The sequence below is a fragment of the Macaca fascicularis genome, chromosome 5 (genome assembly GCF_037993035.2).
Source record: "Macaca fascicularis isolate 582-1 chromosome 5, T2T-MFA8v1.1".
In the NCBI taxonomy this organism is placed as follows: domain Eukaryota; kingdom Metazoa; phylum Chordata; class Mammalia; order Primates; family Cercopithecidae; genus Macaca; species Macaca fascicularis.
In genome coordinates, this window is record NC_088379.1 from 36,934,615 (window position 1) to 36,957,358 (window position 22,744).

Sequence of the window (22,744 nt, forward strand, 5' to 3'; positions counted from 1 at the left end):
GCGTGAGCCACTGTGCCCAGCTGCATGTTTTTTTGTTTTTTAAACAGTGTCTTGCAAAACTAAAATTGCCAAATCAAGAAATAAATCACTGTGGCTTTTCAATTGCCTCAAAATATTTGGTGGGAAGAGAAATATTCGTATTGAGGTTTCAGAACTGCGACACAAAGAAAACTGGTTTCCAACAGAATAAAAGGAAAAAGGATTGGTTTGTTTGCTCCAGACTTTTTCAAGTCACAGTTTACCTGGAAATGGTGACAAGATTACATGTCATTTGGCCTGCATGGTTGTTTAAAAAAAATAATAATTAAAAAAATGTAAGCTGCCAATATCAAAAATCAGTGATTTTACATTTTAAAAGTCTGGATTTTGTCATTTTTTACGTAAGAAGATGCAGCAACCCTAGGCGCTTTCTGCCTCGTGGTAACACAAGCCCTATATGGTGGGTGATGTGAGTTCTAGTTTGCCACAATCCCCACCATGCCACATTGCCTCACAAGTAATCCTCTATCCTCATTACCACACAGGCCAAGCCCCTGGAGGCACCACGTTTGTGACTTCTTTACAAGAAGCTCTGGGCAGACAAGTAATCATGTTCAGTCCCCCTCGGCCTTTCTGGGTCCAGGAAAGCTCTCCCATTTCCCTGCCAAATGCCATCCCTATGCTGCCACCCTTCTCCTCACCCTGCGCCACCCTGCCCCCAATGTCACCAAAACCACGGCTCACCTGCTACTCTGTGCCGCTGCGTTCTCTCTTCACAGGTGTTGCCGGCACCTCCCCATTGACGGTTTCAGCCCCACTAACAGACATCAGGCTTCTCCGTTCCTTCTGGTTTGACTTGTGCTCCACTTTTGTAACTCTAAACCTGAGGGGGGAACGGGGAGAGGTGATGGGGTTTGCTTTTCTAATAAACAAGAATTGTGAAGAAAGCAAAAATCATCCACCCAGAGGATCTCAGATGAACTCAGCCAAAAGTTAGGACACAAATGAAAAACAACATATTCAAGAGGAGGAGCATGCATTCCTATCCGGCACATTCCCCTGGCCCCTGCCCAACCTTCCAGCTGATTTCTACTCAACCACATCACAGACTAAGCCGGATATTTCACAGAGCGTGCAAAAGGCATTTAAAAACTCAGGTATTGGCCAGGCACGGTGGCTTATGCCTGTAATCCCAGCAGCACTTTGGAAGGCTGAGGTGGGTGGATTGCTTGAGCCTAGGAGTTTGAGACCAGCCAGGGCATATAGCAAAACTCTGTCTCTACGAAAGTTACAGAAATTAGCCGGGCGTAGTGGTGTGCACCTGTAGTCCCAGCTACTCGGGAGGCTGAAGCAGGAGAACCATCTGAGCCCAGGAGGAGGGGGCTGCAGTGAGCAGAGATCACGTCACTGCACTCCAGCCTGGGCAACAGAGTTAGGCCCTGTCTCAATAAGAAAAAAAAAAAACCTCAGGGACTCAAATATTAAACAGCCTCAGAGTTGTGGTTTCTAACAATGATCAGGTTTTGTTGGTTTTTGAGAAGGAGTTACCCTCTTGTTGCCCAGACTGGAGTGCAGTGGTGCAATCTCGGCTCACTACAACCTCCAACTCCCGAGTTTAAGCGATTCTCTTGCCTTAGCCTCTCAAGTAGCTGGGATTACAGGCTTATGCCACCATGACTGGCTAATTTTGTATTTTTAGAAGAGATGGGGTTTCACCTTGTTGGCCAGGCCAGTCTCAAACTCCTGACCTCAGGTGATCCACCTACCTCGGCCTCCCAAAGTTCTGGAATTACAGGCGTGAGCCACCACACCTGGCCTATGCCAGTTTTTTTTAACCACAGAAACCTGGTTAAATGCTCAACTGGTTTACAAATTAGACTGACATAACCAGAATGTTTACCAGAAGATGACGAACTTCTGAAAATATGCAACTGTCAGGCAGTCCTATCTCAACACACACACACACACACACTCTCACACATATGCAGAAAATCAGAAGAGCCCTAGCAACACATTTTATCAGCATTAGGGTTTGAGAGTTTGTCTTTAAAAAAAACACAATGGGTTAATTTTCATTACAGATTAAGGAAAGACTAAAGGAAGTTAAGGAAGAGATTTTCATCAAGAATTAAGAGTTAAATAAATGTATTCAGTTTAACTGTTTTTTCTAGTATATCATCACCAAATCCTAGAGCTTTTCATAACAGTTTCTTTCTAGTTCTGGTCTTAATTTTTCCCTTAAAAACTATCTGAAATAAATCCTCCTTCTGTGTCCAGAATAAGATCACCAACCCTGAGGAGAAGGCTCTGAAGAAGTGAAAGAACGAACAGGGAAATTGTAAACACAAATCTATTCTGTCAAACTCTAAGACTCTCTTAAGTAATACATGCTGAAAAACAGCCTGGGATCATTAAGTATCCAATATCCGATATCCAAGAAAGAGAGTTGGATTTGGGGCATTTTAAAAAGCCACGTTTGGCCAGACCCGGTGGCTCACACCTGTAATCCCAACACTTTGGGAGGTCAAGATGGGTGGATCACTTGAGGTGAGGAGTTCGAGACCAGCCTGGCCAACTTGGTGAAACCCCATCTCTCCTAAAAATACAAAAATTAGCCAGTCATGGTGGCGGGCACCTGCAGTCCCACCTATTCGGGAGGCTGAGGCACGACAATCGTTTGAGCCCAGGAGGCAGAGGTTGCAATGACCTGAGTTCATACCACTGCACTCCAGCTTGGGTGACAGAGTAAGACTCTATCTCAAAAAAAAAAAAAGAAAAAGAAAAAGCCATGTTGAATCTGAGTTGAAAATTTCAGCAGATTTTTTTTTAAGACCAACAAAACATGCTTTGTCCAAACAAGCTACAGGTTCTCATTGCTTTGCATTCATAAATTCCCATGACTTTGCTTCTTAATAAAATAGTGTGGTCATGAGTTGTGCTGTTTTGCTGTAAGTGGCAAACAGCCCAGCGTCTTCTCCGTGATGCTTGTGCAACACAATGATGAAACTCAACTGAATTAAAATAAAAATAATAACCAGCCAACATTTCTTGAGTGTGTAAGTACCCAAAGCTGGTTTAAGACCTTTATGTGCGTCACCTTATTTAGTCTACACAGCAACTCTATGAGGTGAGTGTGACTGTCCTTCTCACTTTACAGAGGGGGAAACCGAGGCACAGAGCAACATAACAGTCTGCAAGTAGTGGTGCCAGGACTCGAAAGAGAGTAGAAGCAACGAGTTCAGGTCACTCTTCTCAGGGGGTTGTCAGTAGACACAGAAGGATCATGTAAGTAATAGCACTGTCGACTTTTGCTCAGTGCTCACCCAGCCTCACTCCAGCATGTGTGTTCCTTACCAGTACTCCCCACTGTCTTTCCAAATGCAACATCGGCAATGCAGTTCTTGCATGGGACTCAGCATCCAACAGCAGAACTGCAAAAGCATCCCACTGCAAAGATGCTTCAGGTAAGGGCTGATGGATTCATCACTTGAACTGCAGGATCTCCACCTCACATATGGGTCACAAGTGAAAGGCACTAGGAGCCGGAGAGCCAAGACACAGTGGAAAGCACCGCCCACTAAAAGCAAGCAGTCAAAGGAATTCACATGGAACTTACAAGACAGAGACTGGAGGGCTGTGGACCAGATCCACAGCTTCTCCTCTCCCTTGCACATGGCCCGATGATATTTCTCAGTTCCCTGAACGTTAGCTTGGCTGGGTGATCGAGTTCCAGCCAGTGAAGTGTGAGTCAAAATGATGCGAGCCACTCTCAGGCCTCGTAGCTCTTTCAAAACCCCGCGTGAACAACCTTCCACGGACCTGCTCCTCTGGCTGGCTGGCAGAGCCACAAACGAAGGGGGCCTGGAACCCTGGACAAGTACTTGAAGAGCCACCCGTTGATATCTCACTACCTGCCCTGGATTCCATAAGTGATAATATAAATGTCTATTCTGTATACAGTTGAAAATCTGGGCTTTATCTGTTAGAGCAGGTAGGTATTTATCTTATTATATTTCCCATCTGATCTAGCAACAGCTGCCTTTTAGGATTCTTCTGTTGTTGGAAAAATCTAGGACTCACACCAGAAAACATCTAAAAAGCCCAGGGATATAACCTGAGCCAGGCACGGAGAACATATTCTACATCTGACAGGTAAGCACAAGTCCACACACCAGAGCACCCATGTCACACATAAACCAAAAGCATCCGAAGAGATCTTACCTGCCAACAGAAAGGACCGTGACCTCGCCTTGGCGCCGTGGTCTGCTCTCTCTGGACTTGTTGGTGGGCTTTATAAAGTGCCACCGCTTGTGCCTACACCGATGACACACGTCCCTCTCGACAACACCGCCCACCGTGTGCAGATGATGGCCACAGACGTGCTTTCCCGGGGTCCCCCCTGGTGACAAAGGCCCAGGACTCACGGGTGGGCTCCCTGGTGTGCTGGGGGTCACGGGGCTAAGGTGGGGAGGAAAATAAAAAGTGCAACTGGTTACTTAAAGGAAATACCAGTGAAGGTGATCTCTCTCCCTGTGATGACAGAAGCAGTTTAAGTTGAAAGAAAAAACAAAGCATCTTCCAATTGTACAAATGGACTTTGTGAACGGGCCTCAGACAGCAGGTACTCAGCTCTCATGACCGTGCGATGACAGCTTATCTTAAGCAATAATAATATGATTCATGGCCAGGCATAACAGCTCATGCCTATAATCCCAGCATTCTGGGAGGCCAAGGTGGGAGGATTGCTTGAGGTCAGCCTGAGCAACATAGAGAGACCTTGTCTCCGAAATAAAATAAAAAAATTAGCCGGGCATGATGACGCATGCCTGTAGTCCCAGCTACTCGGGAGGCTGTGGCGGGAGGACCGCTTGAGCCCAGGAGCTCAAGGTTGCGGTAGCTATGATTGTACCCCTGAACTCCAGCCTCGATGACAGAGTGAGACCCTGTCTTTAGAAGAAAAAAAAAAAAAGTGATTTATCACTACTAGAATGGAATTTATTAGCTGGGAATAAACCACTGCTTCTAACAGTGATACACTGGCTTTAAAGTATTAGGTTTCTTTCTAAAACGCTGATCTTTTTTCTCATGCAATTATCCTAATTTCTCATGTACCAGGAGTGTCTGCCCATCACTCTACGCAAAGAGATTCCCTAAGTATCTATGCCCTGGAAAAGGGAAGAACTCAAATTCCATCAAATTATCAGATAACTTAGAGAAAAGATTTCATCAAATCTCCATTATATCAAAGGAGGAAAGCCTTTAGGCAAAGATATCAAAAGTGATGTCCAAAACAGATGTTGATGGTGTTGATAACAGTCATAATAAAATAGCTAACAGTATTCTAAGCATTTTATATGTATATATTAATGGAATTAATCCTTATAAAATCTTATGATGTAAGTATTATTAATTTCTTCATTTTAACAATGAGGATGCTGAGGCAGGGAGAAGTGAAGTAACTGGCCTCACACTTGCAACAAGATCACACTTGCAAATAAGTGCTGGATCTGAGATTCAAACCTAGAACGCTGAATTCCAGAAACCATGCAATTAATCACCTTGCTATACACGATAGTGCTTCAGAAACAGCAGAGACCACTTTGATAATCTGGAATAAATTTGGCTAGACCATCTGAAATATAAAAAGCAGAAATATATAGGCCAGATACGAGCTGTTTTCAAAAGGCATGCATGAAGGCTCTGGCCCGGCAGAAAAGGAGGAATTCGAACCTAGCAGACCCGAACTGAGCAGGAATCAGCCCTCCGGCACAGGTGGGAGGAGTGGGGATGGCATGACACCCACAGCCTGACACCTGGACCGTGGCAAGAGCCCCAGAGACACACAGGAGGCTGTGATGGCAGAAACCAGGCTTTTCGTTGATGCAAACTGGCCACCAGCACACTTAAAAAAAAGAAGTAGAGCCTCCAGTTGAGGAGACCGCCTCAAACATGACTGACAGACAAAAGTCTTCTGGTGCTCTTTAGGGATGCCTTCCTAACTGTTAAAATAAAAACACACAGGCCGGGCGCGGTGGCTCAAGCCTGTAATCCCAGCACTTTGGGAGGCCGAGACGGGCGGATCACGAGGTCAGGAGATCGAGACCATCCTGGTGAACACGGTGAAACCCCGTCTCTACTAAAAAAATACAAAAAACTAGCCGGGCGAGGTGGCGGGCGCCTGTAGTCCCAGCTACACAGGAGGCTGAGGCAGGAGAATGGCGTAAACCCGGGAGGCGGAGCTTGCAGTGAGCTGAGATCCCGCCACTGCGCTCCAGCCCCGGCGACAGAGCGAGACTCCGTCTCAAAAAAAATAAATAAATAAAAATAAAAATAAAAAAAAATAAAAACACACAGCTGTACCTTCCTGGAGTAAAATAATGTCAACTTAGCACCACATATCAGAAAGCTGAATGCAAGAGTTTAACAACATTCACTCAACAAGCATTTCTCAAGTACCAGCTGTGTACAAAACTCACTGATGGGCACTACAGGATGCCCAAAGATGATTGAGACAAAGACACCATGAGCTAAGATGGTCAGAACACCAACTGTCTGTGGCCAGGACTGGAATGTGGGAGAAATCAGAGCTCTTCTGTCTCTATGACTCTACGTCTCTCCTAAACTCAACTCCTTGCATTCTGAGTTACCTTTCCAAAACACACATCCAACGTAGCCAGTTTGACGAACACCTCTTAAACATCTAAGGTGTGCTGAGTGCACAACCCACATAGGAAGCGGAGAAAGATCCAACCCCTTTGCCATGTCACTTGGCCTGGCCACCCTGGACCGAACCCTTCATAGGCTGAGTCCCAGGCTATCATGATGTGGTGACTTTTCTTCTGGCCCTTCTTATTCCTACAGCCAACCCTGACTCTTGTCTCCACCTCCTGCACACCTGGTTCAGATGGCACCTCTTCCATGAACCTTCCTGAACTCCCAATGGCCTCCCAGGGTCCCCTAGAGGCTTCAGTCTCCACCAGTCCTACAGCACTTGCAGGCTCTCCATCGCGAGGCCTCACACACACGTCTCCACTCCCCACTGACTGTGTTCCTCCATGGCAAGGGTCTGTGGATGTCCAGCTCCAGAGCAGCACCCAGCACACAGCAGGCATCCAATAAATGCTCCTTGTTGAAGAAATAATACTTATATGGAAATACAGTTCTCTGTAATTAATTATGAAGGAATATGCTGCTCAACAACCATAACCTAAAACAGTAATACAAAAAACAGAACATAGCAGGTAGCTCCAAACCAGCTTGCTCATTTAATCATCATTGTTCATGGAGGTCTTTCAATGCTTAAGGTATGCTATATTCCTTATAACAACCCTATAAAGCTGGTGTGGTGATCTCCATTTTATAGACGATGGAACTTAAACTCAGGGTGGTCAGTTAACTTCCTCAAGAATAGACAGTTAATATTGTGGTGCAGGCAGGATTCAATCACATCTCCCAATTCCAAGGCTATGTTTTTGCCCTTAACCTCTATGCCTTACTTCTTCCCATCACTATTCTCTAACAGTTCTCAACCAGGAGTGATCATCCCCGCTACGGGACATTGACCATGTGTGGAGACATTATGGATTGTCACACCTTGGGAGGGTGGGGGCAGGGGGTGCTCTGGCATCTTGTGAGTGGAGGCCAGGGATGCTGTCAAACATCCTACAATACACGGGACGGTTCTGCACAGCAAAGAACTAGCTGGCCCAAAATAACTGGCCCAAAATAGTGCCAAAGTTGGGAAACCTGCTCTAGCAGAAGAGCATTTCAGATGGCGCCATATCTGAGCAAGTAACTGAAAAGATGTTGCACTAAGGAGGAGGGGAGGAGCACTCACCTTTCAGGATCATACAGGCTGTTATCCGCTACCATCGCCTTTAAGACATCAGCGTTCGCTAAGGAATAAAAATAAAATTAAAGAATTAAAACAGAATGAATAAGATGAGTAATCACATCAGAAAAGCTGTTGAAAACACACCTAATTCCATTCTTTCAGTTCATAGATGAGGTCCTGGGGGCCTAGAGAAGGGAGGGTCTCCCCCAACATAACTGCATAACATGGCACCATCTGTCAATAACTTTCACCCAGCAGGAACTTAGTAAGAGTGACAGAGAATCTACGGCAAGGAGAGCAGACCTACTATAAGGCATTGCTTCCTACACATCAATAGCAATAGAAAGTAGAAACTACCCCCCCCACCCCAAGCCAACTCCAACAAACTAAAGGACCATTTATATGCCGCTGCTCTATTGCAGTTAACTCATTTTGATAAATATACTTTGAAAAATATTGATAGTGAAATGTATTTCATAAGTGACCTGTAGTCTAATAACTTGTATGTGCCAAAATAATTAGCTCTAAACTCTGCATCCTCCTGTAGCATCAATTCTATCCCACATCGAATCAGGGATGAGAGAAGGTTAATTTTCCAGATGAGCTTCAGGATCATATAAGCCCTTGACTGGCCAGATACCTTAAAATTTCAAGTATTGATCACAACATATAAGTTATGTAATATATGCTAACTTAAATTAGACTTCTAAAAAAATCCACATTTGTAGGTGGGAGGCTAGGCTGTCAACAAAAGCAAAAAATAAATAAATAAATAAATAAATAAATAAATAAATAATAAAAACCTAATCTAAGTTTCTTAGTTTCTTGAGTCCCCCAACCCACACCCACATCCACACGCCATGTGTTTTCTGCCTCCTGTAGAGTGGTCATGCTCTCCAGGATAAAAGACTGAAGTGAACGTTCAAGATTCCCTTGGCTATTTAATTGGCAAGGCCAAATGTTATTACTGGCTCATAACCTTTTCAATTGATTTCTGAAGCACTGTTCTCATGACTAACCACAACAAGTCTCTGAGAGGAAAGAACAAATAAAAATCACTATTTACCACGTAAGCCAACACCAACCTTTAACATTTAACATTCAAATGCCTTTTCTAGAGGAGGAATATTAATTCTAGTTCCAACTGCTCCTCTAAGTGTTAACAGTTAAGGGCTTACAATGCGGGGTTTCTCAGCCTGGCTTTTGTTATTGCCCCACCCAAGAGCTTTGTTCAACTATTTTTTCCTAATGACTCTCTCATTAAAGTACAGTATGGCAGATACATTTCATATTTGGTTATGTACTATATATATCTGTGCTTTACATATAAGAGAGTGAGGTATTTGTTTGGCCCCGATCCAATTTTTAAGGGACACATTGCCCTGTTGCAACCCTTGAGAACACACGGGTTTTTGCTTTATTCTTTTGAGAAATATTAATATGACACTTAATCTTTTGCCAAAAGAAATTCTTTACCCTTCACAACTATCTGTGAGGATGTCCAAGTGCATTTCCAAACACAAATTCTGATCTAAATAAGACCTCCTATCATTACAAAAACATTATGAAAATGGATCCATAGTAATTTCTCCTGCACAATAAAAAAGACAGTTGCCTCTGTAAAACACATTTAAGTATAATCCAGTAATGTCAGTTAATTTCCTGTTTGACTAATAAATGAGGATTCAAAAAAAACGTTGTTTCAGATACTAGGTTTGGATATACAATCCCATATACAATTTTGTATTTTATTGTATACAAAATACAGTTGTCCTCAGTATCCATGCAGGAATGTTCCTCAGATCCGTGCAGATATCAAAATCCACAGATGCTCAGGTTCCTGATATAAAACATATCTACTCCACCCCCATACACTTTAAATCATCTTTAGGTTACTTATAGTAGCTAATACAGTGGAAATCCTATGTAAATAGTTGTTATGCTGTTTTATTTGGGAAATAATGACAAGAAACAAGTCTGCACATGTCCAGAAAGATGCAACCATCCATTTTTTTTTTCCTAATTTTTTTTTATCCTTGATTGGTTAAATCTATAGGTGCAGATCTCATGGATATGGAGGACTGATTATATAAAGTAATTTGCTGTCCATACTTACTCTGCCAACGTTTATCAAACTTCAAAACTACAAACATAAAAAAGAGGGAAAACACCACCAAAAGGTGTTAAAACAGGGACAGCACTAACAGCACATACAAAGAGTGAGCTTTTTAAAATCAAACGTTTAAATCACTGCCTGAGAAAATCAATCACCTGTAAAATGATGACTACCTAAAAAATGAAACATCAAATTACAAACTAATTCCAGGAAGATACGCTATATTAAAATCATTATTAAAGCTTGCTTCTTATAGACGTGTTTCTCAGTTATTCATGAATTCCTGTAACTCATCTTTCTCTCCCAGGAATAATTAGTAAACATTCCTTTGGTTTGCTAAGGGAGTCTCTAGGACTCACCCTGTGGCATGTGAGACACACACGCGCACACACGCACATGCATGCGTGTACAGGTACATACCCGCGTGTACACACACGCATCCCTGTCTCTGAGCTAACCTCCAGCGAGTCAGCTTCAGTCATCTGTCTCTTGGGAACATTTTTGGTTTCCAGTGACAGGAAGGCTTTCTAATATAACACCACCGTTAGGACTGAAACGCATGCCTTAATGTGGTTGTGAAGTTACCATAAAAGAGCAATGGTCTGAGTTCTGTTGAAGGTGTATCTCCTCCTTGCATATTACTCACAGCTCCACTAAGCCACAGGAGGCTTTCTCCACACTTGCCAGCATTTTATCAACTACGCTTCCCTGCATAGCCTTTCCCAAAATGGGAGGAGCAAGGTGCAGGGCAAGGAAACTCCCCAAGAAAAGGGAAGGGCGGTATTTTCCAGAAAAGACCTCTTTTTCTCCCGGAATCCCTGCTTGATAATATGCATGGAACAGCCAAAATCAGGCAAGAAAAATGTCTGGTTGTCTCTGCCATCACTATTCTCTTCAGAGTTTTCCTCACACCTAAGGCAAATTTCTCAAGCAAAAACTAACATTGCCATCACCAAAATGTAAGGGCCGGCACGTGCCAGTCGCTGCCTGAAAGCTTTATAGATCTTCCATGTTGGACGCTTCTGACGCCCTTAACAGTAGGTAGAATTATCACCCCCATTTTACAAGTATACAGACTGAGACCTAAAGATCGTAACTGACTGGCCGGAGTCACACAGCTAGAGAGTGACAGGCTTGGACACAAACCCTGCTCTGACTGACTCCAGGGTGGGTGCGTTTAACCCTGACACCCTCCTTCCTACCCTTCAATGTCCAAGTCCCCACCCAAAGGGACACAGGTTGAATAATGGTTCACGGCATGTTTGCATAAACAGAGGAAGTTTCAGAACCCACTCCGTGCTCACAGTCATTTATAAAGGAATCTTTTCTGCCAAAATATAAGTGGAGCCTGAAGGCAAAAACTCCACAAAGGCATCTCTTGCCTAGGGATCAGAAGTACTAATCAGAAGCACTTGAGGAATATCTGTAGGACTCCCTGCAATTTTTACTAAGCAGCCAGTGTAAGGGCCTAGCAGAGAAACTCAGCTACAGACTCCCAGACACTTTCCAAACATCCATACAATGCAAGAAAACTCCAGCGACTACCCAGACATGATTCAGTTCGGCTCTATTTAGAAAGATGAATTAAAAGCTAGCACGGCGGTACATCCAACCCTTTGGATTAGGAAAACAGTCAGTGTGCAGGTGTGGCATAATATGCAATAGATCTGGTCATTGTCCTGGGTTCCTGTCACAGAGTTCCTAAAGGCCTTGGAATTTCCTGAGAGGAGAGTCTTTTGTTATTCATAATGGGCTTCTTTTGATCACACCTGAGTTTATACTAATGTGGTGACTCGGGGTGGGGCCCCTAGACAGTCTCAGGGTGGGGCCAGTCATCATTAAGACCAAGCGATTAGAGGGTTGGAACTTTCAGCCCTACCCAGGGACCTCGGGAAAGTCAGAGCAGGGGAGGACAGCGCAGGGTTCTGGGACTGGAAATTAAACTCGACAAAAAAACTTTTTTTTTGGTTTGTTTTTTGTTTTTGAGATGGAGTCTCCCTCTGTCGCCCAGGCTGGAGTACAGTGGCACATCTCAGCTCACTGCAACCTCCGTCTCCCAGGTTCACAACTTTCTCCTGCCTCAGCCTCCCAAGTAGCTGGGACTACAGGTACCCGCCACCACACCCGGCTAATATTTTTGTATTTTTAGTAGAGACGAGGTGTCACCGTGTTAGCCAGGATGGTCTCGATTTCCTGACCTCTTGATCCACCTGCCTTGGCCTTCCAAAGTGCTGGGATTACAGGTGTGAGCCACCGTGCCCGGCCAACAAAAAAACTCTTGACCGACAAGATTTGATAGCTTCCAGGTGGCTGAACAGGTGCAGGTGCCGGGAGGGTGGCGCACCCAGAGAGAGCAGGGAAGCTTTGTATCCCACCCCCAATACTATGCATCTCTTCTATTTTGTTGTTCATGAGTTGCATCCTCTGTAACAAGCCAGTACATGTAATAAAGTGTTTCCCTGAGTTCTGTTACCCATTCTAGGAAAATATCGAACCGGAGGAGGGGACTATGGATCTCTCATCCCAGCCATTTACAGACTATAGGTCAGAAGTACCAGAGCCCGGCTTCCAACCGGCATCCCAAGTAGGGGAAGTCTTTTGGGATCTAATGCTAACTCTAGGTAGACAGAGTCAGAACTGTATTAAATTGCAGGCTTCCGAGATTTGGAGAACTGCAAATTATGGAAAAAACCCGCACATCTGTGTCAGAAGTGTTGTGTGAGGATGGAGACAAACAAATAAAGTGTGTTTGCCCAGCAGGTCAGCTGATAATCCATCCTTCAAGAGATATTTATCTAAACTAAAATTGATTTCCATCATTAAAGACATAATGTGTTTAAACCATAAACAAGAACGTTACCATGAGTACAGGTCAAGTATCACCCCATTTGCCAAACTTAAAATGCGAAGCAGAAACCATTCATATATCACGATTGCAAATGTTTACAGATGCATGAAATCTAGGAAAAGAAAACCTAAACACATGTGGGAAAAGGGTAACAGACAGATTGTGCTTAATTTTATTCCTTTCTTAATGTAAAGGAAAAGTTATGGTATGCTTATCACTTTTAAAACTAGAAAGTGAAATTAATATTAATTCCAATTTATCAAAGACAGAAAATGTCAACAGGGAAGTCCAGACTGGTACTAAGTTCAAAGTTATGTTAATCATTGAGAAAAAAATACTTTAAAAATGCATTTGGTCCACAAAATAGAGGATTTCAGTCTCAAAGCCAAACTCAAACATGCTAGGTTATAAACTGGTAAGAGATCAAGGCTGCATCTTATCACGAGGCTGTGGTTTTGGTGCAGGCTGGAAGCTGAAGAGGCCACAGCTGGAGGGGGGCGTGCAGCAACATTAGCTATTACTTGGGAGTCCAGGAAGGGAACCAAGGGCTGCACAAAGGATTGGAGTCACCAGCTGTCCTCACAAGCCCCTGGAGAAACCGCAGGTACACAGATGAAGGCGTGGACAGGAGAAGAGGGGACCTGGGGTTGAGAATAAGATAGAAAGCAAAGAGAACTGGGGAGCAGACGAGAGAGGAGAAGAATGGCACCTCAGGTATTGACTGCTGAGGGGTACCTACTGGTACGAAGCACAGTAAAAACACAAAGGCTACTTTCCAAAAGGCAAACAACATCATTTAAAAAGAAAGACAAAACAGCCCTATTTGCACATTAGTGTGGGAAGTGAGGACATTATATAATATGCCTCCTCCAAGGACCCCAAACACGTTCTCTGCTGTAATTAAGAGAAGTGCCTACTGCCGGCACCATCCTGCCATACCTGCTTATGTGACTTTGAACAAGTGTCTTATCCTCTGGGTCTCTGTTTCCTAATCTACAAAATAGGGTGATAAAAGGGCCTATGTCATCTGGCACTTTTATTTTTATATATCTATTTATTTATTTATTTATTTATTTATTTTTTTGGAGACAGAGTCTCACTCTGTCGCCCAGGCTGGAGTGTGGTGACTGTGCCATCTTGGCTCACTGCAGCCTCTGCCTCCTGGGTTCAAGTGATTCTCCTGCCTCAGTCTCCCAAGTAGCTGGGATTACAGATATGCACCACCATGCCCAGCTAATTTTTACACTTTTAGTAGAGATGGGGTTTCACCATGTTGGCCAGGCTGGTCTCGAACTCCTGACCTCAAGCAATCCTCCCACCTCAGCCTCCCAAAGTGCTGGGATTACAGGCATGAGCCACTATGCCCAGCCGGTACTTTTAAGAATTTATTGAGTTAATGCTTAAGATTTCTACAAACTAACCCAGCTATATACTGTTTCTCTTTGAAAGGAGTTAAGTTTTCCATCCCTCTTTCATGCCACCTGGACAGAGGTACTACAGTAACTGGTTAAAATAACAGACTATGGAATCAGAACACCTCAGTTCCAATCCCAGCTCCCCCACTTTCCAGTGGTGCAACATTGGCAACTTAGTTAAGTACGGTGGGCTTCAGTTTGTAACATGGGAAGAAAATGTCGAGATCCTGGAGTCCCTGGAAAGCCCACAGAACAGGCCTAGCATACAGCAAACCCTCAGGAGTACTATGACGTCGATACATGAGAACTTCAGCCCTTGGCAAGGTTCTCACAGTTTACTTATTTCGACTGATTCAACTGTCAGTAACCCATTTCATGCATCATCACAAATTTGGCAACTGCTCCAGCTTTCAGAAGCCCAGGTCCCAAAGGCCTGCAAGCTCTCCACAGCCAAGAAAGGCAGTTTGGAATGTGAAAGGCACAGGGGCAGTGAGGGGGTCATCCACGCCTTACGCTGCACACTTCCAGAATGGGTACATTTTCCTATGCCAAGGACATATTCATGCATTGCTTGGGCAAATTAAAAAGCACTTTTTTTCATGTAAAAGAAACATCCATGATTGAGTACTCAACAACAGTATCACCAACTATTATGCCCTGAAGGAAGGTCTCTGGAAGACAGAGATCAAAATCCAAGTATTCTGGTCTGTTTTGTTATTTTAAACATCATCCGAATAAGTTTGGTTGTCTGATTTTATAGACTGGAGAAATTGACAACTGCACGTTAGAAGAGAAGAGGGACAATACTGTGTGGTTGAAAAGAATGCGGAATTTGAAACCAGCCAGACAGAGCTGGGCTGCTCACTAACCATGTAAGTTTAACTACTTGGAACCTTCTTTCTTCATCTGTAAAATGGGTGTAATTGAACCAACTTTATAAGCATGTTTTGAGGATTAAATGAGATTACGTATATAAAGCACTCAGATCTATGCCAAAAGCATAAAGCACATTCTGAAAACAGCAATGAAAATTATGCTCAACCATACGAAACTGCTGTTTCTCTAAGTCAAAAACAGTTGAAGAGAGTCAAACTGACAGACAGGCTGGGCAGGCAGATGCTCTTGTGGAGTAGTGAGGATCTGGGAGTGTGGGGTGCCCGGGGCAGGGCCTGAGGGCAGAGGAGCAGGTATTTACTGATGAGTGTGGTGTTATTTCAACGTTTAGAAAAATGGCTCAGCTCTATCATCAGTGCACAGTCCGTGAGTCCATGCTGACTAAAGCAAAGACAAAGCCCAGGGGAAACGTTTGCTTTTCAATTGTCATGAGAATTCAAAGTGTAAGAATCCACAGCTATGGAGCAAGTGGGCAAGGAATCCCATACACCTTAAACATCACTGAGGGCATGGTGTGCTATCGAGGGAATAACCAGTGCTCAGAACAATGACCCCAGAGTTTCTTCACTCAAGATTAAATTAATCTTCCATTTAAGATGACAATGTAGAATACATTTCAGGGTGAAAAAATCCTCAATTTCATAAAAGTTCAACTTTGTAACAAAGTGTTAATGGGGGAGAAAGGATGACATAGAACAGACAAACAGAAGCACAGCAGCAGCTGCCAGTGGCCGGGGGAGGAGGGAGTGGCTACCTAACGGGTCCAGAGCTTCCGTTTGGGATGATATAAAGTTGTGGAACTAGACAGTGGAGATGCATGTTTAACACTGTGAATGTACTTAATCCCACTGAAGTGTGTACTTTAAAATGGTAACAGAACTAAATTTTATGTTATGTGTATTTTACCACAATTTTTTTAAGCACACAAAAAAGAACAGACAATATTTGAGTGCTTTCTATACTGAGCCCTCTATGTATACTATGTACCAAAAATGCTGTGAAGTAAATATTATTATTATTATTTCTTTTCTTAGAGTCTCACTCTGTTACTCAGGCTGGAGTGCAGTGGTGTGATCACAGCTCACTGCAGCTTTGAAATCCTGAGCTCAAGTGATCCTCCCATCTCAGCCTCCCAAGTAGCTGGGAACACAGGCATGTGCCACCATGCCTCGCTAATTTTGTTTTACCTTTTTTTTTTTTTTGAGATGGAGTTTTGCTCTGTCACCCAGGCTGGAGTGCAATGGCATGATCTCGACTCACTGCAACCTTTGCCTCCCAGGTTCAAGTGATTCTCCTGCCTCAACCTCCAAGTAGCTGGGATTACAGGCACCCGCCACCAAGTCTGGCTAGTTTTTTGTATTTTTAGTAGAGACGGGGTTTCACCATGTTGCTCAGGCTGGTCTCGAACTCCTAAGATAAGCCACCCGCCTCGGCCTCCCAAAGTGCTGGGATTACAGGCATGAGCTACCACGCCTGGCCTTTTTAACTTTTTTTGAAGAGTTGGGGTCTCACTATGTTGCCCAGGCTGGTCTTGAACTCCTGGCCTCAAGTAATCCTCCCACCTCAGCCTTCCAAAGTGCTGGGATTACAGATGTGAGCCACCGTGCCAGGCTGAGGTAAATATTATTATCCTCATTTTACAGGAAGAAGCTGTACCTCATGAAACAAGGCAATGTAGTTTCCCCAAATTGCACACAACCAGTAAGCAGCGAGGCCAGGATTTGAACACCAGCTGACAGAGCTCCAGGGCTGGGTCTCTGCAACGCTTAGACCAACTCATGCTTAGAAAACTCACTCATGTGAAACTTGCGTAGCTCAATAATGCTGGCAGCTGAGGTGTTAGAAAGCTTAGGTGAAGTCAATAAGAGAGTCTACGTAAATCTTGACTCTTCGAAGCAGGTTTTTAATAAAGGATAGAAATACTGAATTGTTTTGGAACACTAAAAGGTCCACACCTTCATTTTTCATGATGTAGTGGACGATTTGCCCAACAGTGTCACTGTTTTCATTCATACTGTCGTTCAATTCTGAAAGAGAAAAGAGGAGGGGAGAACAGGTTACAACTGGTCACCAGCATCAAGTCAATCAGTCTTAGAATCCAAGACCTCACTGAACAGTTTCCAGGAGCCTCAGGAGATCACCCAAGGTGCTACGATTCTAGGCTTTCTCCCTCCAGCCCCAAACTTCCTCATGCATAACAAGCATAAAGAGAAAGTACCAGAGCTGTCCGTCTATCTCTTCTGAAGTTCAAATGCTCACTCACTTTCCAGACAATAATTTGAAAATGCATTTGTACCAGTCCTCATTATTATTTCTCTCTCATCATTTCCTTAAAGCCTTAGGAGAAATGGGAAGAAGAAAGCTCATTTAAAAAGAAAAAATTCTCCTTGGATTTTATTTTAATTGTAGACTTACTATATCAATTTACAATATTAATTTCCTTTGTAAATTGGATCATAATTCATCCATGTTCATCAGACTGTCCTATCCTCTGAAATGCACTTTCAAATTACCTATATTCAGGGCTTGGTTATTTGTCCACAAACTCAGTTTACTTTGGGGACTCTGTACCAGGAGTGTACATGATGGTCTTTGGGAAAAAAAGCAAACCACTCTGGAACCAATCTGCAAAATCTGTTTCAATAAGACAAGGAGAACAAGGGAGGGTTGAAATACTCCATCCTAGTTCACAGAGAATACATCAAGGTGTGCAATGTCCTACTCATTTACAAGGAAAATCTCTTCTCCGTCCAAAGGTCAGCTTTCCCCCAAGTGAACATGCATGTTTGGTTAGACAGCTCAGAAGCTGGCTGCTAAGCCAACCTACAGAGCATCTGGGAAGGAGGAGAGGGGGAGGCTCCACTTGCTGTTGACAAACACTTGGCTTCAGTTTGCTCACAGGCTCATACATGACTCATCATGCAATCCTATTCCTTCTCAGCCTCAAAGGTCAGTGGGGGTGGGAAAAACCAACGGTCCAGCAAGCTGGCAAGGAACGAGGAACCTCCCCCCAGCCAGCCCTGCTTTGCCCAAAGGGCAACCTACTTCAATGTCACCTTTCTCCATAAACTGCCCTTAGTGGGGCCGAAAGGAATAGGGGGAGTCACCTACTACCTCTCAAGGCCCAAGTCAGGAAACGTCCCTAAAGATGATGGGAAAGAAACACCAGCGGAGAAAACAGGATTTCGTCTCCCAGGTTTTTCTAAACACTACCTTATGGCTCCACGTTAGGAGAAAAAGATGAGACAGCCTGAAGTTAGTACTAAGGCACCAGTTCTTGCCATACCTTTTTCTGCACTGTACACATGATCGTTTACTTAATGAACACGAATTCCAATCACAAATATTTAAGATAGAACTCCCCCAGCAAAAGCAACATCACAAACATGGTGAGACCTATTTTAATTTTTCCTTCACTCTTATTCAAATCTGATTCCATAATAATAGTAAGGATTAATATTTAATGAGTGGTCATATATTCCAAACACCAAATGCATCTTTCCTCTAAATTTCACAGAAACCCCAAAAGGTGAGGACTGTTTTCCTCATTGAAATTAAATTAAAATGTCAAATGAATAAGATTAAATTAATTAAAAATACATTTAAGTAAAATTATACAGAGCAGACTCAGAGTACACAATAACTTGTCTAAGGCCACTGGGCAAGAATGGGTGCCCTGTCTGGCAGGTCAGGTATTCAGTAAAGAAAGCAAGTTTTCAAACTAGGTATAATTACTGCGCATCTGCACTTACGCTACACTGCACCATCTGCCACTAAAATGGATCATTCTGCCTCAGAGAGATGGAAAGCATATATCACTGATTTCATATTTTAAAACTGTCTCCTCACCCCCAATAAAAAGAACCCTGGTTATTTACCTATCTTTTCAACCTTTTCTTCTTCGATATCTTGCTCTGCTTCTGTTGTACAACGATAGCCTTTCTTCTTAAGCAGGTGGCAAATGAGGACGCCGAAGAGACCCATGATAAAGAACACAGGGACAAGCGCATATGCAATATATTCTGGGTGTCCATTCCCAGTATCGTTGCTGGGCGACGGGGTCGTCTCTGTTCTGGAGTGCAATGTGCGGCTGCTCCCATTGTCTACAGAAAGAAACATGCATGCTGCATTAGGTATCTATCCAGGGCAAGAAAAACCTAATGACTCTCAGGTAATGTTCAGAGTAAATCAGGGTCTGCTCCCAAAACCACAGGCCATGGAGACTGGTGGGTCTGGCTGCAGAGGCACAAGATAGCCCAGGTTTGGGCTCAAACAGTCTGAGTTTAACTCTCTTACTCATGAACCGGGTCCCACGTTGGGTCACTTTTTAAAAAACCCTTTGAAGACAGCTGCTTCTTCATTGTGGAATGAGTATACAGGGTTGTAGTGAAGGGTCCAGCACAGAACAAACACATAAACATTACATGTAACATTACAAACATTACATAAACATTACATTACATTATAGCACGGTTCTTAGTGATTAAGAGAACGGCCTCAGGACACTCAAGTTAATGCCTAGCTCCACCATTTAGCAGCTCTGTGACAATGGACAAGAACTTAATTAACCTCTTGATGCTTTGGTTTCTTATGAAATGGGCATACTAATACTACTTACCCACCCTTCTAGGATTGTTATGAAGATGAAATAAATTATTACATGTAAACTAGCAATCAACATAGCAAATAGTCACCCACATGCCAGGCACCGTTCTAGGCACTTGTGATGCAAGCACATCACACTGAGCAAAACAGGCAGAGATCGTTGTCCTCATGCAGCTTACATTCTAGGAGGACTGAGTAAACTAGCAGATCTAGAGTATGAAGAGAGGGAAAAGTCAGGGATAGCATCAAGATCTTGGCCCGGGGCGCAAACATAAAAACGGAAGTGAGTGCACTTGTTTATCTGTTCACTAATCCCCATAAACATTGAACGCATGCCAGTTATGTGACAAGCACCACACTAGGTGGGAACTGGACAGAGTGATGAACAACGTAACACAGCCCCTGCCATCTTGAAGCTTGTAGGATGGCATCAGAAATAGCCATTAAACAAGTATGCATGGGCCGATCATGACAGATTGTGAGAAATGCTGTGGAAGGAACACACGGGGTACTAGAAGAGAAAAGAACAGTGAGGATCTACTTTATGACTTCAAGAATAGGGAAACTGTGAAGTGGGTATCTTTTGGAGAAAAGGGGAAGTTGTTGCCTTTAGACATGTCAAAGTATCATATGAATATATATATGAGAGGCAGTTTGATATCTTAGCCTGCAGGGGTGCCACATGGACTCCGGAAAGCAGTGAGCCTGGAGCACACAATTATACCATGTGGCCAATTGAGACAGCAGGAAGAACACACTGGGCTGGGCACGGTGGCTCACACCTGTAATCATAGCACCTTGGGAGGCTGAGGGGGGGGCGAATCACTTGAGATCAGGAGTTCGAGACCAGCCTGGGCAACATGGTGAAACCCCATCTCCACTAAAAATGCAAAAATTAGCTGGGCATTGTGGTACACAACTGTAGTTCCAGCTACTTGGAAGGCTGAGGTGAGAGGATCGCTTGAGCCTGGGAGGCAGAGGTTGCAGTGAGCCGAGATTGCACCACTACACTTCAGCCTGGGTGACAGAGCAAGGCGTCTCAAAAAAAATTAATTAATTAATTAATTTAATTAAAAAGTATTAAAAAGTTAGCCTTATATATGTTCCCGTCACACAGTAAGCACTATAAATGTGTTAGCTACCACTATTAGTATTTAGGCTGGGCACAGTGGCTCATGCCTGTAATCCCAACACTTTGGGAGGCCAAGGCAGGCAGATCACTTGACGCCGGAGTTCAGGAAGAATACACTGTGTAGCAAAAGAATCAGCAGAGCACCATGCCATGGAAAAATGAGGTAAGAAGTACAAAATGAAGGTGGGGGAGTCAGGTAGATGAGAACCAAAGAAAACTGCAGGGTTTGACTGAAACGAAGCTTCAGTATTTAGAATATCCTGACTGTGAAGGGATAAAATGAGCTTTTCTTCATCAAGGGAGGTTCACACACACTGCTCAAGAAACCCAGAAATTGGAAAGCTAGAGACCTTTAAATATGAGCTTTCTCAAGAGAATTTTGGTGAGAAAAGAATCCGTATTGTAAGTGAGAGCGGCAGGAGGCAGCCAAATGCCCAGGCAGACAGGGGCGGGTCCCTGGTGAAACCCCACCTCCATGCTGAAGACAGTTTAAAGCCTGAAAGCCAAGTTACAAGTTAAATCCTCCAACCAGAGGGAGGACTTGTCTTCCCGTTTGGTGCACTTTCCTCACAAACCAATCAGCACGCACCCCCCGTTCTGAGTCCATAAAAGGCCCCAGACCCAGCCACACGGGAGGAACTTCAAGTAGGGGAACCATTCCCCAGAACCCCACATTGCCTCTCTGCTGAAAGCCGTTTTCATTCCTCAAGAAAATTCTTCTCTGCCCTCCTCACCCTTCAATGTGTCGTGTATCCTCATTCTTCTTGGGTGCACTACAAGAGCTTGGGAACTGCTGAAAGCGGGTACAAGCTATACCACAGGCAAGAGCTGAAGGACGCCAGCGTAGCCAAGCGAGGCCTGGGCAGGGCTTCGCCAGCCAGGAGGTCCCCAGTTTACAAAGTGATCCCAGTTACAAACTCCTGCATCATAATGGGAACAAATACCTGGTATGAAATGAGCACAGTTCATCACAGCAGCAAACAATATCAAACAGAAGTTGATTTGCAAACCAGAGGCCACAGAACAAAGGCTACCTCTCTTTCACATGGAAATATCCATTATCTTTGAACATGAAAGGAAATAATTGGTTTCTTAGGTTTGTAAGAGGTTGCATTCATTACTTTATCAGACAACCTCCAGAATTTGAAATAGCCTGTGTTTTCTGATTTCTCCCTGAAGAATCAATATAATAAATAAATCCCTAAATATATGCAATATACCATCTAAGTTAGGGTTTAACCTCATGGCTTATTTTCAATAAAAACCAGAAACATTTATTTAACTCCTTTTATGGTCCTAAAACAATAAGTTTTCTTTATTAATTCCTTTATATAACACATATTCCATGCAACAAGAATAGGTGAAGTAAGCAGCACGCTGAGATCAAGGAGCTTTCCTCAGAATCACCGTCTGTTTCAATCTGGGGGTGATAATAAATGCTTTTTGGGGAGACAATGGGAAACCGATGAAAGCAGAGGGGCTCAGAATTGGAGTCAAACACCTCCCTCTGACTCAGGTGATTGAGAAGGTGTCTTTAAGGGAGGAGACCACCCCTCATATTGTCTTATGCCCAGTTTCTGCCTCCAAAGAAAGAAGTAAAAACTAAAAGGCAGAAATGAAATCCACAGGCAGACAGCCCAGTGCCGCACCCTGGGCCTGGTAGTTAAAGATCGACCCCTGACCTAATTGGTTCTGTTATCTATAGATTACAGACATTGTATAGAAATGCACTGTGAAAATCCCTATCTTGTTTTGTTCCCATCTAATTACCGGTGCATGCAGCCCCCAGTCAGGTACCCCCTGCTTGCTCAATCAGTCACGACCCTCTCACGTGCACCCCCTTAGAGTTGTGAGCCCTTAAAAGGGACAGGAATTGAAAAGGGGCAGGAATTGCTCACTCGGGGAGCTCGGCTCTTGAGAC

The 22,744-nt window shown here is 43.7% G+C and overlaps 1 protein-coding gene across 1 annotated transcript in view; it reads right to left on the reverse strand.

Annotated features, from left to right (window-relative positions):
* The window catches only part of RELL1 (RELT like 1), a 74,377-nt gene that overhangs the window by 19,468 nt on the left and 32,165 nt on the right, over nucleotides 1-22,744 (reverse strand). The window contains exons 2-6 of the mRNA XM_065544863.1: nucleotides 18,965-19,189; nucleotides 17,042-17,113; nucleotides 7,817-7,874; nucleotides 4,201-4,437; nucleotides 724-862 (exon numbers count right to left, since the gene is read on the reverse strand). Coding sequence (XP_065400935.1) covers nucleotides 727-862; nucleotides 4,201-4,437; nucleotides 7,817-7,874; nucleotides 17,042-17,113; nucleotides 18,965-19,189 — 728 coding nt within the window. The 3' untranslated portion in view covers nucleotides 724-726. The remainder of the gene's footprint in view (nucleotides 1-723; nucleotides 863-4,200; nucleotides 4,438-7,816; nucleotides 7,875-17,041; nucleotides 17,114-18,964; nucleotides 19,190-22,744) is intronic.